This window comes from Kogia breviceps, chromosome X (assembly GCF_026419965.1).
Source record: "Kogia breviceps isolate mKogBre1 chromosome X, mKogBre1 haplotype 1, whole genome shotgun sequence".
NCBI lineage: Eukaryota > Metazoa > Chordata > Mammalia > Artiodactyla > Physeteridae > Kogia > Kogia breviceps.
This window is the reverse complement of record NC_081330.1, coordinates 109,656,031-109,671,035: the sequence shown is the minus strand read 5'-3', so window position 1 is coordinate 109,671,035 and position 15,005 is coordinate 109,656,031. Positions and strand designations below refer to the sequence as shown.

The 15,005-nt window shown below is 37.0% G+C and overlaps 1 protein-coding gene across 2 annotated transcripts in view; it reads left to right on the top strand.

Annotated features, from left to right (window-relative positions):
- Positions 1-15,005, top strand: part of IL1RAPL1 (interleukin 1 receptor accessory protein like 1) — a 1,372,082-nt gene that overhangs the window by 817,227 nt on the left and 539,850 nt on the right. For both annotated transcript variants that reach the window (XM_067024255.1, XM_067024256.1), the window contains 2 exons: positions 7,650-7,836; positions 10,361-10,514. In XM_067024255.1, the coding sequence (XP_066880356.1) occupies positions 7,650-7,836; positions 10,361-10,514 (341 nt within the window). The remainder of the gene's footprint in view (positions 1-7,649; positions 7,837-10,360; positions 10,515-15,005) is intronic.

Genomic DNA, 15,005 nt, shown 5'->3' with positions numbered 1-15,005 from the left:
CGTCTTTATTCTTGTCCTGCTCCTAGGTTCTTCAGAACCTTTTGTTGTTGTTGTTGTTCTAGGCTCCATACATATGTGTTAGCGTACAGTATTTGTTTTCCTGTTTCTGACTTCACTCTATATGTTAGACTCTAGATCCATCCACCTCACTACAAATAGCTCAGTTTCGTTTCTTTTTATGGCTGAGTAATATTCCATTGTATATATGGGCCACATCTTCTTTACCCATTCATCTGTCGCTGGACATTTAGGTTGTTTCCATGTCCTGGCTATTGTAAATAGAGCTGCAATGAACATTGCAGTACTTGACTCTTTTTCAGTTATGGTATTCTCAGGGTATATGCCCAGTAGTGGGATTGCTGGGTAGTACGGTAGTTCTTTTCTTAGTTTTTTAAGGAACCTCCATACTGTTCTCCATAGTGGCTGTATCAATTTACATTCCCACCAACAGTGCAAGAGGGTTGCCTTTTCTCCACACCCTCTCCAGCATTTGTTGTTTGTAGATTTTCTGATGATGGCCATTCTGACTGGTGTGAGGGGATAACTCATAGTAGTTTTGATCTGCATTTCTCTAATAATTAGTGATGTTGAGCAGCTTTTCATTTGCTTCTTGGCCATCTATATGTCCTCTTTGGAGAAATGTCTATTTAGGTCTTCTGCCCATTTTTTGATTGGGTTGTTTGGTTTTTTCATATTGAGCTGCATGAGCTGCTTGTAAATTCTGGAGATTAATCCTTTGTCAGTTGCTTCATTTGCAAATATATTCTCCCATTCTGAGAGTTGTCTTTTCATCTGGTGCATGGTTTCCTTTGCTGTGTAAAAGACTAATTTTTGTTAGGTCCCACTTGCTTATTTTCCTTTTATTTCCATTTCTCTAGGAGGGTCAAAAAGGATCTTGCTGTGATGTATGTCATAGAGTGTTCTGCCGGTGTTTTCCTGTAAGAGTTTTATAGTGTCTGGCCTTACATTTAGGTCTTTAATCCATTTTTAGTTTATTTTTGTGTATGGTGTTAGGGAGTGTTCTAATTTCAGTCTTTTACATGTAGCTGTCCAGTTTTCCCAGAATGACTTATTGAAGAGGCTGTCTTTTATCCATTGTATAGTCTTGCCTCCTTTATCAAAAATAGGGTGACCATATCTGCATGGGTGTATCTCTGGGCTTTCTATCCTGTTCCACTGATCTATATTTCTGTTTCTGTGCCAGTACCATACTATCTTGATTACTTTCGCTTTGTAGTATAGTCTGAAGTCCGGGAGCCTGATTCCTCCAGCTCCGTTTTTCTTTCTCGAGAATGCTTTGGCCATTCAGAGTCTTTTGTGTTTCCATACAAATTGTGAAATTTTTTGTTCTAGTTCTGTAAAAATTGCCAGTGGTAGTTTGATAGGGATTGCATTGAATCTGTAGATTGCTTTGGGTAGTATAGTTATTTTCACAATATTGATTCTTCCAATCCAGGAACATGGTGTATCTCTCCATCTGTTTGTATTATCTTTAATTTCTTTCATCAGTGTCTTAACAGTTTTCTGCTACAGGTCTTTTGTCTCCTTAGGTAGGTTTATTCTTAGGTATTTTATTCTTTTTGTTGCAGTGGTAAATGGGAGTGTTTCCTTAATTTCTCTTTCAGATTTTTCATCATTACTGTATAGGAATGTAAGAGATTTCTGTACATTAGTTTTGTATCCTGCTACTTTACCAAATTCATTGATTACCTCTAGTAGTTTTCTGGTAGCATCTTTGGGATTCTCTATGTATACTATCATGTCATCTGCAAACAGTGACAGCTTTACTTCTTTTTCAATTTGGATTCTTTTTATTTCTTTTTCTTCTCTGATTGCTGTGGCTAAAACTTCCAAAACTATGTTAAATAATAGTAGTGAGAGTGGACAACCTTGTCTTGTCCCTGATCTTAGAGGGAATGGTTTCAGTTTTTCACCATTGGGAACAATGTTGGCTGTGGGTTTGTCATATATGGCCTTTATTATGTTGATGAAAGTTCCCTCTGTGCCTACTGTCTGGAGGGTTTTTATCATAAATGGGTGTTGAATTTTGTCAAAAGCTTTTTCTGAATCTATTGAGATCATATGGTTTTTATCCTTCAATTTGTTAATATTGATATATATATATCACATTGATTGATTTGCATATATTGAAGAATCCTTGCATTCCTGGGATAAACCTCTCTTGATCATGGTGTATGATCCTTTTAATATGCTGTTGGATTCTGTCTGCTATTATTTTGTTGAGGATTTTTGAATCTATGTTCACCAGTGATATTGGCCTGTAGTTTTCTTTCTTTGTGACATATTTGTCTGGTTTTGGTGTCAGGGTGATGGTGGCCTCGTAGAATGAGTTTGGGAGTGATCCTCCCTCTGCCATAGTTTGGAAGAGTTTGAGAAGGATAGGTGTTATCTCTTCTCTAAATGTTTGATAGAATTCGCCTGTGAAGCCATCTTGTCCTGGGCTTTTGTTTGTTGGAAGATTTTTAATCACATTTTCAATTTCAGTGCTTGTGATTGGTCTGTTTATATTTTCTATTTCTTCCTGGTTCAGTCCCAGAAGGTTGTGCTTTTCTAAGAATTTGTCCATTTCTTCCACGTTGTCCATTTTACTGGCATATAATGGCTTATAGTAATCTCTCATAATCCTTTGTATTTCTGCAGTGTTAGTTGTTTCTTCTCCTTTTTCATTTCTACTTCTATTGATTTGAGTCTTCTCTCTTTCTTCGTTGATGAGCCTGGCTAATGGTTTATCAATTTTTTTTAATCTTCTCAAAGAACCAGCTTTTAGTTTTATTGGTATTTGCTACTGTTTCCTTCATTTCTTTTTCATTTATTTCTTCTCTGATCTTTATGACTTCTTTCCTTCTGCTAACTTTGGGTTTTTTTGTTCTTCTTTCTCTAATTGCTTTAGATGTAAGGTTAGATTGTTTATTTGAGATGTTTCTTGTTTCTTGAGGTAGGATTGTATTGCTATAAACTTCCCTCTTAGAACTGCTTTTGCTGCATCCCATAGGTTTTGGGTCGTTGTGTTTTCATTGTCATTTGTTTCTGGGTTTTTTTTATTTCCTCTTTGATTTCTTCAGTGATCTCTTGGTTATTTAGTAGTGTGTTGTTTAGCCTCCCTGTGTTTGTATTTCTTACAGGTTTTTTCCTGTAATTCATATCTGGTCTCATAGTGTTGTGGTTGGAAAAGACACTTGATACGATTTCAGTTTTCTTAAAATTACCAAGGCTTCATTTGTGACCCAAGATATGATCTATCCTGGAGAATTTTCCATGAGCAGTTGAGAAGAAAGTGTATTTTGTTGTTTTTGGATGGAATGTCCTATAAATATCATTTAAGTCCATCTTATTTAATGTATCATTTAAAGCTTGTGTCTCCTTATTTCTTTGCATTTTTGATGATCTGTCCTTTGGTGAAAGTGGGCTGTTAAAGTCCCCTACTGTGATTGTGTTAGTGTCGATTTCCCCTTTTATGGGTGTTAGCATTTGCCTTATGTATTGAAGTGCTCCTATGTTCGGTGCATAAATATTTACAATTGTTATATCCTCTTCTTGGATTGATCCCTTGATCATTATGTAGTGTCTTTCTTTGTCTCTTTTAATAGTCTTTTTTTTAAAGTCTATTTTGTCTGATATGAGAATTGCTACTCCAGTTTTCCTTTAATTTCCATTTGCATGGAATATCTTTTTCCATCCCCTCACTTTCAGTCTGTATGTGTCCCTAGGTCTGAATTGGGTCTCTTGTAGACAGCATATATATGGGTCTTCTTTTTGTATCCATTCAGCCAGTCTATGTCTTTCGTTGGAGCATTTAAACCATTTACATTTAAGGTAGCTATCGATATATATGTTCCTATTATCATTTTCTTCATTGTTTTGGGTTTGTTATTGTAGGTCTTTTCCTTCTCTTGTGTTTCCTGCCTAGAGAAGTTTCTTTAGCATTTGTTGTAAAGCTGGTTTGGTGGTGCTGACTTCTCTTAGCTTTGCTTGTCTGTAAAGGCTTTAATTTGTCTGTCGAATCTGAATGAGATCTTTGCTGGGTAGAGTAATCTTGTTTGTAGGTTTGTCTGTTTCATCACTTTAAATATGTCCTGACACTTTTCTGACTTGCAGAGTTTCTGCTGAAAGATCAGCTGTTAACCTTGTGGGGATTCCCTTGTATGTTATTTGTTGTTTTTCCCTTGCTGCTTTTAATACTTTTTCTCTGTATTTAATTTTTGACAGTGTGATTAATATGTGTCTTGGCATGTTTCTCCTCGGATTTATCCTGTATGGGACTGTCTGTGCTTCCTGGACTTGATTGACTATTTCCTTTGCCATTATTAGGGAAGTTTTCAACTATAATATCTTCAAATATTTTCTCAGTCCCTCTCTTTTTCTCTTCTTCTTCTGGGACCCCTATAATTTGAATGTTGGTATGTTTAATTTTGTCCCAGAAGTCTGTGAGATGGTCCTCAATTCTTTTCATTCTTTTTTCTACATTCTGCTCTGCAGTAGTTATTTCCACTATTTTATCTTCCAGGTCACTTATCCATTCTTCTGCCTCAGTTGCTCTGCTATTCAGTCCTTGTACAGAATTTTAAATTTCATTTATTGTCTTGTTCATCATTGTTTGCTCTTTAGTTCTTGTAGGTACTTGTTAAACATTTCTTGTATTTTCTCCATTCTATTTCTGAGATTTTGTTCTTCTCTACTATCATTACTCTGAATTCTTTTTCGGGTAGACTGCCTATTTCCTCTTCATTTGTTTAGTCTGGTGGGTTTTTACCTTGCTCCTTCATCTGCTGTGTGTTTCTCTGTCTTCTCATTTTCCTTTACTTACTGTGTTTGGGGTCTCCTTTTTGCAGGCTGCAGGTTCGTAGTGCCTGTTATTTTTTGATGTCTGCCCCCAGTGCCTAAGTTTGTTTCAGTGGGTTGTGTAGGCTTCCTGCTGGAGAGGACTAGTGCCTATGTTCTGGAGGATGAGGCTGGATCTTGTCTTTCTGGTGGGTAGGATTGTGTCTGGTGGTGTGTTTGGGGGTGTCTGTGACCTTATTATGATTTTAGGCAGCCTCTGTGCTAATGGGTGGGGTTGTGTTCCTGTCTTGCTAGTTGTTTCGCATAGGGTGTCCAGCACTGTAGCTTGCTGTTCGTGGAGTGGAGCTGTTTCTTGGTGTTGAGATGGAGATCTCTGGGAGAGCTTTTGCTGTTTGATATTACGTGGAGCCAGGACGTCTCTGGTCGACCAGTGTCCTGAATTCAGCTATCCAACCTCAGAGGCACAGGCCTGACACCCGGCTGGAGCACCAAGACCCTGTCAGGCACATGGCTCAGAAAAAAAGGGAGAGAAAAAGTATCAAAAGAAAAAAGTAAAATAAAATAAAGTTATTAAAATAAAAAAATATTTAAAATTTAAAAGTAATAAAAAAAAGAAAAACAATATGGACAGACCGAATTCTAGGACAAATGGTAGAAGCAAAGCTATACAGACAAAATCACACAAAGAAGCATACACATACGCACTCACAAAAAGAGAAAAAGGAAGTAAGTATATATATCTACATGTAAAAATAAAGGAAGAGAGCAACCAAATCAATAAACAAATTTACCAATGATAATAAACTCTAAATACTAAACTAAGATAAACATAAACCCAGAAACAAATTAGATGCAGAAAGTAAACCCCAAGTCTACAGTTGCTTACAAAGTCTACTGCCTCTATTTGGGATGATTCATTGTCTATTCAGGCATTCCACAGATGCAGGGTATATCAAGTTGATTGTGGAGATTTAATCCACTGCTCCTGAGGCTGCTGGGAGAGATTTCCCTTTCTCTTCTTTGTTCGCACAGCTGCTGGGGTTCAGTTTAGGATTTAGCCCCGCCTCTAAGTGTAGGTCCTCTGAGGGCGTGTGTTCCCATTCGGACAGGATGGGGTTAAAGGAGCAGCTGATTCTGGGGCTGTGACTCACTCAGGCCGGGGGGAGGGAGGGGTACGGATGTGGGGCGAGCCTGCGGCGGCAGAGACCGGCATGACATTGCACCAGCCTGAGGCACACCGTGTGTTCTCCCGGGGAAGTTGTCCCTGGATCATGGGACCCTGGCAGTGGTGGGCTGCACAAGCTCCTGGGAGGGGAGGTGTGGAGAGTGACCTGTGCTCGCACACAGGCTTCTTGGTGGCGGCAGCAGCGGCCTTAGTGTCCCATGCCCGTCTCTGGTGTCCGCGCTGATAGCTGCAGCTCGCGCCCGTTTCTGGAGCTCCCTTTAGCGGCCCTCTTAATCCCCTCTCCTCGTGCACCAGGAAACAAAGAGGCAAGAAAAAGTCTCTTGTCCCTTCGGCAGCTCCAGACTTTTTCCCGGACTCCCTCCCGGCCAGCCGTGGCGCACTAACCCCTTCAGGCTCTGTTCGCACCGCCAACCCCAGTCCTCTCCCAGGGATCTGCCGGAAGCCCGAGCCTCAGCTCCCAGCCCCCGCCCACCCCGGCGGGTGAGCAGACAAGACTCTCGGGCTGGTGAGTGCTGGTTGGCACCGATCCTCTGCAGGAATCTCTCCGCTTTGCCCTCCGCACCCCTGTGGCTGCGCTCTCCTCCGTGGCTCTGAAGCTTCCCCCCTCCGCCACCTGCAGTCTCCGCCCGTGAAGGGGCTTCTAGTGTGTGGAAACCTTTCCTCCTTCACAGCTCCCTCCCACTGGTGCAGGTCCTGTCCCTATTCTTTTGTCTCTGTTTTTTCTTTCTTCTTTTGCCCTACCCAGGTACGTGGGGAGTTTCTTGCCTTTTGGGAGGTCTGATGTCTTCTGCCAGCGTTCAGTAGGTGTTTTGTAGGAGTTGTTCCACATGTAGATGTATTTCTGATGTATTTGTGGGGAGGAAGGTGATCTCCGCGTCTTACTCCTTTGCCATCTTGAAGGTCTCCCCAAGGATGTTTCCTATTAGGAAAACTTCCAGCTCAAAATTCAGCTTTCTTGGGTCCTTAAACTAGCAGTGGAGATTCTCCAGCCTTCTGTTTCTTTATCTTTTGGTGAGGCACAGTCCTCTCCAATAGTCCATAGATGGCTTCTTTTGTATTAGAGCCCACCTCAGGTCCAGCGCAGATGCAGCTGACTGCGACCAGACTTTCTCTATTTCTGTTTTGTAAATAAGTTTATTTGTGCCATTTTTTTTTAGATTCTGCATATGTGATATCATATGGTATTTGTCTTTCTCTGTCTGACTTACTTCACTCAGTATGACAATCGCTAGGTCCATCCGTGTCCCTGCAAATGGCATTATTTCATTCTTTTTTATGGCTGAGTATGAATTTACCAATTTTAGCGTAATTATGACCAGGCTTGACTTCGTTCTTGACCTAAATCTTCCTTTATTTTATTTTCCTAGATAAAATCTAGATAAAAATGTCTATTGAACAGTTTTTCAAACCAAACTTTTATATAATATAAAATTTGTTTTCTAGCATATGAAAAATATACAAATGGTTGAACAGAACCAAGCATTGTTTAGCTGGCTGACAAGATGAGCCCTGTGGAATAAGCCATGATACCATACATTAATTATCTGTAGAGTTTTTCTCCCTCTCTCCCTGTCTCCCTTTTTGAGTGAAGTAAATACACTGCCTTTACAGCAGTTGCTTTTTGTTCACACCAGGTCACCATATTTATTCTGCTTCATTACAGAAACTCCACTTACTGTATGAAAGTATCCATCTCACTGACAGTGGGTGAAAATGACACTGGACTGTGCTACAATTCCAAGATGAAGTACTTTGATAAAGCTGAACTTAGCAAAAGCAAGGAAATTTCATGCCGTGACATAGAAGATTTTTTACTACCATCCAGAGAACCTGAAATCCTATGGTATAAGGTATGGACTATGAATGATTTTATCGCTTATAAATAGATGAATGTGTACCTTATTCTAGGGCAAGTTGGATAAAAACATTTAAATGGGTGTTATATGGTTCAGTTCCGCCTTCCTAAGACACTACAGCAAGTTGTGCTGGTCATTATACGTTTTTAAACCAGGGGCTTTGATAATCCTAGTCAATATTTGTATTGTTATTCCATTGTAATAAACTACTGTGTTAATGTTTATATCTAGTTTATGCTGATAATCCTATCAAGTCTATAATAATCTGTGTTGATAATTTCAGGAACTAAAATGCATTAAGCATTTATTTCAAACTCTTCACATAAGCAGTCCAAAATGTCCCCAAACAAGGAGAAAAAGGATTGACTTGCTTCTGTGATAAAATGGTACACTAGTTGTATTGAAATATTTGGTTTAATGGAAGTATCTTTGTGCATATCCTAATCCCTTTTTTATAAAAGCATACATGTTTTTAAAAATCTGATGAAAATGTATACAATTATAAAAATCGTGTTAGATTAACTTCTTTTCAAAAACCAGAAGCAACTTTAGGCTTAAGCAGAATAATCAGATACTGTTCTTCCTGTCACATCATTGACTTTGACTGAATTTCAAGATTTGAACATGTTCTTCAACTTATTTATATCATAAAAGACACTTTTGTTATTGAACATACCCAAGAAAATACAATATAGATGCTATGAACATTTGTCTGGAATATGTTTTCCATGATTTAAAGATACCTAATGTAAACTTTTGCTTTATCCAACTAATTGGAAATAGGAATTTAGGAAGCTGGATCTTTTAGTAACTAGATTCACAAATGTCAGTATACAGAATATGAGCCCTCAGGACTGGTAACGAATTCAAAACTTGTTAGAAATGAAACAGAAAGTACATCTTTAACAATTTTTAAAGGATTTTTCAAAAATTAGTAATGCCCTTCTTTGAATGACTTGCTTTTGATTCTTGACAGTAAACAATGGAGTATTCAGAACATTAAGGGAACTGTTGAAATATTTTTCTACTTTTCCCTTGGTTTCTGTATTAGACAGTATTACATAGCCCTTAAATATTAGCCCCACTATTTCTGTTCCTGTGCATGTGAGCTTTATTTACTTTTTAAGTTTTTAAATTATATATTTCTCATCCTGATTTTCTGTGGTTTGCCTGCTTCCCACAGGAGGATTCTAAGCAAGCCCTGATGATTTCCTCAAAGGGGAGAGGTATTAGGGGAGTTTGACCCCAGGTCTTCAAGTACAAATATTTTTCTAGTACTCATGTGTACATTCAGCTTCTAAATATGCAATTTCTTTGTCATTTGCCAATAAGTTGATCTTAAGAGTCATGCACTTTTTCTCTCACTTTTTGCAAAGAGTATCTCAAAATTTGCTGAAACATTAGAGGCCACACACACACACACACACACACACAGAGTCACACACTCAGTTTTTTAAATGGCTGGCCTCACATTGGTCCTTTAGTCATGTTTCCACCATCTCCCCAGTCATTGTGACCTTACGCTATAAAGACCATAATTAGTGAAGTGATGGGTGGAGATGCAGTATATGTGGAATTTAAAAGTCTTGTAACAATTCAGATTATTTTTCCATAGTCAAGGGAATGTGTATTGCATACATTTAGTGTATAATTTATGCAACTGTGACAGTTTATGCAACTAATATGAGGATATTAAGTATATATTTTGGACTGAAATAACCAGATAATTGTCCCCCAATTATACATAGGCATTGAGACACATAATCAAAGTAATGGTCTGCATAAATTTGATTTGGCAATAAATTTTTAACAAAATAATATTACCTCTGAATAGTGTTAAAAGGTTTAAAGTTATTTTATCCTCATTCCATTGATTTTGAATCTGGCTAAAGAAAATGGACTTCTGTTTGGCAAAAACAGAAATCTCCTGAGCCAACATCATTATAACCCAAAGCTTAAAGCAGAGACCATAATTTGGTAGACTGTGAGACTATAAAGACCTTGCATATAAATAATGGCCATTTCTTCCATGGACTGTAGAATATATATTCTATGAAAAGATTGAATTATTTCTAAATGCAGCCTTAAAAGATTTAAAATATTGAACTAAAGCATTTTTCTCTATAGAATTAGTTTTTCTGCTTTCCACTAAAAATTTCATTTTATATTATCAGTATCAAAGTAGTTAATTTCATAATCATCAAATGCAGACTGTTTGCTTCTAAAAATGATGTCAGGAGTAATCTTAATAAATGTCCTTTTCTTATATCTAATAAATCAATACATATCTGATTTAGAGACACTAAAGTTAGACGTTAATAAAGTGACTTTTGCTAAAAGTGCTTTTTTCAAATTGAGGTACCTGATTTCCCAGAGTTGTGGAGAAGTTTTGAAAATCTTTAGCATTAATTCAAAACTCTAGCTCTTTTAAAATCTAACTTTAGAAGCTTTTAGTTTAGTTATTTTAAATACTTTAAGTTACTATATATACTATAAAAATTTTGTGTTCTTCACGTAGGAATGTAGGACAAAAGCATGGAGGCCAAGTATTGTATTCAAAAGAGATACCCTGCTTATAAGAGAAGTCAGAGAGGACGACATTGGAAATTATACGTGTGAATTAAAATATGGAGGCTTTGTTGTGAGAAGAACTACTGAACTAACTGTTACAGGTAAGCACAGTCTTCAATATTTCATTTGCAAGTAATGAAACTAACATTTCAAGTTTAATTTTTTGTGCTGCATATTGATTTTTTTTTAAATTTTTGCGGTGAAGGAAGTGCTTAACCAAATGCTAAGTGGATTCCTATAGGTGAAATTTATTCCTCCTTGCCTTCAAATCATGTTGCCCTGAAATGCATTTGAAAGGTTTAAGAAAATAGGCTTAGGGGATTATAGAAATGTTAGCTTTTGAAAGTACTTGAAATAATGAGTTTACAGTTTCAGAAAATTATGCTTATATTTTATAGCAGTATAATTTTTGAGAACACTTCCTAGAATGTTGAAATGGAATATATGAAATCTACCTCTGTCTTCCTGTCTTGCTCCAAATTAGAAAAATTACTTTTTTATTCATTTATCACTCTATGAACCTGATATACGTGTTCTCATGAACTTGAATATAACAAAATTTCAGGTACAATAATTGAATAATTATGTAAGATGCATTGCATGGACTCATTCCCATACCTGGTTGCTAAGGTAGAAGGGCATGAGAACAAGGTTCAGAACACTGTCTGTAATCACGAATCTACAGCTCACTAGTCACGACTTTATTTTAATCACCACAACTTTCACTTTCCTCATGTATAAAATGGTGATGGTAAAGCTTGCCTTGTTTATTTAATAGCATTTTTGCAAGAATTGAATGAGGCAAGCTAATACGTATGAAATCAACTTGCAAAACATAGAATTATATCCAAATATGCATCTTCTTTGTCATGTTAAATGATGTCATGTTAAATATTGTATTCATTCCCTGTTTTATGTTATTGAATACTTCTCTCAAAGTGGTTCCAACACAGAAAAGGGGGGGAATCAAGATCAATGCTTTAGGCAGTTAAAGACATTATTCTCATCTTATTAAGAGAGATTCTTCTTGGTGACATTCTTTGTACAATCTTTTTCCTTTTTTTTTTTTTTTTAATTTTTGTCCCACTGCATGGCAAGTGGGATCTTAATTCCCTGACGAGGGATCGAACCTGCATCCCCTGCAGTGGAAGCGTGGAGTCTTAACCTCTGGACCACCAGGGAAGTCCCTGAACAATCATTTTAATGAAACATATATATAAAAGTAAGAAAAGGATATCAGATACTTTAAAGAGATTTCCATTTGTTCATTAATTCACTTAAAGTAGTTTTCCCGTATATGAAAATTGTTTTGTGGTAGTCACCTTCATCTTACAATCATCATCTTTAAATCTTGAAATTATGGTATGATATAGTTTGACTTAAAAACAAAATCTGATTTCATGAAATTCATTTGATGGATAGTAATTATTCAGATTGAAAGGAAATTTAGTTAAGTAAGTAAGATACTCTTTGGTAATGCCTTTGATAGATATTAGACCCAGTAAATAACTGACGATTGCAATACATGGTACACTTGAATAGTAAACACACATTTAATCATGTATTACGTACCTATGATGTACACATGTATGATTTGCACTAGTTTTGTTTTCAGCTTTGTTGTATATAATAGGTCTTCGTATAGAAAATTAACACTTTTAGCACTTTACCTCCCTGTTTAATGGAACAGTGAAAAACATAACTATCTGTACTTGGGTTTTCTTTACAATAAATATTGAATATTTTATTATTTCTTTTTTGCTCTTAATCTATACTGAAATAGCTTTTCAAGCAGTAGTTACTGAGACAAAGGAATTAAAAAATAATGAAAATAATGAAAAAATATCTATTCTGTAAAGAAAATAGGATGAACTTCTAGTCTTTATTCTTTGGAGTGTAGAGCTAATTCTTGGTAAGCACATCTTTCCCCTTTCTAGAAGCACTAGGTTACTAAAACACTGTCTAGTAAGAGGTGATTGGAAAACAGTCTCCTAGAGACTGGAAACTGGGTCCCAAATGGTAAAATCATGTAAGCGAGGCTATTTGGTACAATCAGTAATAGAACTGTTTTCTCGTAAATGCTACCCAGGGCTATTATATTTTTGTACATTCATTTTCTCCAAAAAATATCTCCTTTTCTTTATGCAAAAAGGAGGAATAATTATTTCTTGATATCCAAAAGGAAGTTAGTGAAAGTTTTAATGAAAGTTTACATTCAACTGAATATTATGAATACTTCTAACTTAAGTAGATCTACCTGTGACATTGATTTGGGGAAATAAAGTATAAAGCAAACTTTGATTATATATGAAATTTTGGTTGAATCATAGAGCTGCATATCCCATAGTTAAAAATAATATGTATTAAAATGCATTAGGTTTTAACAAGAAGTCTGTTGACAAGATATATTTATGCATAACATTGCTTTAAATAGTGTAACACTGTAGCTCATTTACTTTGACTATGGCCAAATTAAAGAGCAATTCTTAGAACCCAAGTTAAACTCTCAGTAAAGCAATGAAGGTGGGCATTTTCTCTGAGTAATAATTAATCCCTGCTTTGTATCTTGGTTTTCTGCATATCATGATCATATGATATTTAATGTAAATCTTATGCAAAGCATGATATCATTTAGTTTTAGTGGATCTGCCTTAGCTGATAATATATATTTTGAAGTGTGTTAGAATGTTTCTTTAAAATAAAACAAAAAAGAGTCCAATACATGAAGAGAAAAGAAAATTTCTGGATAAATAAAGTGTCATCGTACAGGCCATATTGTAAGTTTTCATGGGAGACCTTTGGTTTATTAAAAGTATATGTGTCTACTAACTGAAGTAGTGGTTCAGGAAAACAGATCACAGTGAAAGAAACAGTAAACCTGCTTGACGCTTTTGGTATACTTTAAACATTTTTTTAATAGATCTTTATTGGAGTATAATTGCTTCACAATGCTGTGTTAGCTTCTGTTGTACACCAAAGTGAATCAGCCATATGCATACATATGTCCCCATATCCCCTCCCTCTTGAACCTGCCTCCCATTCTCCCTACCCTACCCCTCTAGGTCATCACAAAGCACTGAGCTGATCTCCCTGTGCTATGCTGCTGCTTCCCACCAGCCAACTATTTTATATTCAGTAGTATATATATGTCAATGCTACTCTCACTTTGCCCAAGCTTCCTCTTCCCACCCTGTGTCCTCAAGTCCATTCTCTATGTCTACATCTTTATTCCTGCCCTGCAACTAGGTTCATCAGTACCATTTTTTTTTTAGATTCCATATATATGTGTTAGCACACGGTATTTGTTTTTCTCTTTCTGACTTACTTCACTCTGTATGTCAGACTCTGTGTCCATCCACCTCACTACAAATAACTCAATTTCATTTCTTTTTATGGCTGAGTAATATTCCATTGTATATATGTGCCACATCTTCTTTATCCATTCATCTGTCAGTGGACACTTAGGTTGCTTCCATGTCCTGGCTATTGTAAATAGTGCTGCAATGAACATTGGGGTACATGTCTCTTTTTGAATTATGGTTTTCTCAGGGTATATGCCCAGTAGTGGGATTGCTGGGTCGTATGGTAGTTCTCTTTGTAGTTTTTTAAGGAACCTCCATACTGTTCTCCATAGTGGCTGTATCATTTTACATTCCCACCAGCAGTGCAAGAGTGTTCCCTTTTCTCCACACTATTTCCAGTATTTATTGTTTCTAGATTTTGTGATAATGGCCATTCTGACCGGCGTGAGGTGATACCTCTCTGTCTGCATTGGGTCTTCATTGCTGTGCACGGGCTTTCTCTAGTTGTGGCAAGCGGGGACTACTCTTCCTTGCCGTGCGTGGGCTTCTCATTGCAGTGGCTTCTCTTGTTGTGGAGCATGGGCTCTAGGTGCATGGGCTTCAGTAGTTGTGGCACGCGTGTTCAGTAGTTGTGGCCCACAGGCTCTAGAGCACAGGCTCAGTAGTTGTGGTGCACGGGCTTAGTTGCTCTGCGGCGTGTGGGATCTTCCTGGACCAGGACTCAAACCCATGTCCCCTGCATTGGCAGGCAGATTCTTAACAACTGCACCACCAGGGAAGCCACAGTGAAAGAAACAATAAATCTGCTTGAAACTTTTGGTATACTTTAAACATTTTTAAAAAAATAAACGTAAGATGTTTCAGCATCGTTTGTAGAGTCTACCCTCTTCTCCACGCCTCAGACACACTGTTTTACTGTTTTTCAAATATCCTCCCTCTGAACCCTTACTCCTGGTGTGTTCCCTCTGGAATGTTTTTTCTTCCACGTTGTCACAGAGCTGACTCTTACTCTTCGAGGCACAGCTAAAATGTTACCTCTACCACATTGCATTATAACTATTTGTTGCCACTCCTGGTTTTTCACAAGAACATGAATTTTTCAGAGTCAAGGGCAGTGTCTCTTTTTTTATAAACATTTTACTTTAGAATAGCTTTACATTTACAGAAAAAATTAAAAGGATAATAGGGAGAGATCCCGTATTCCCCTCACCCAGTTTCCCCTATTATTAACATCTAATATTAGTATGGTGCACTTGTTACAATTAATGAACTAATGTTGCTATATTATTA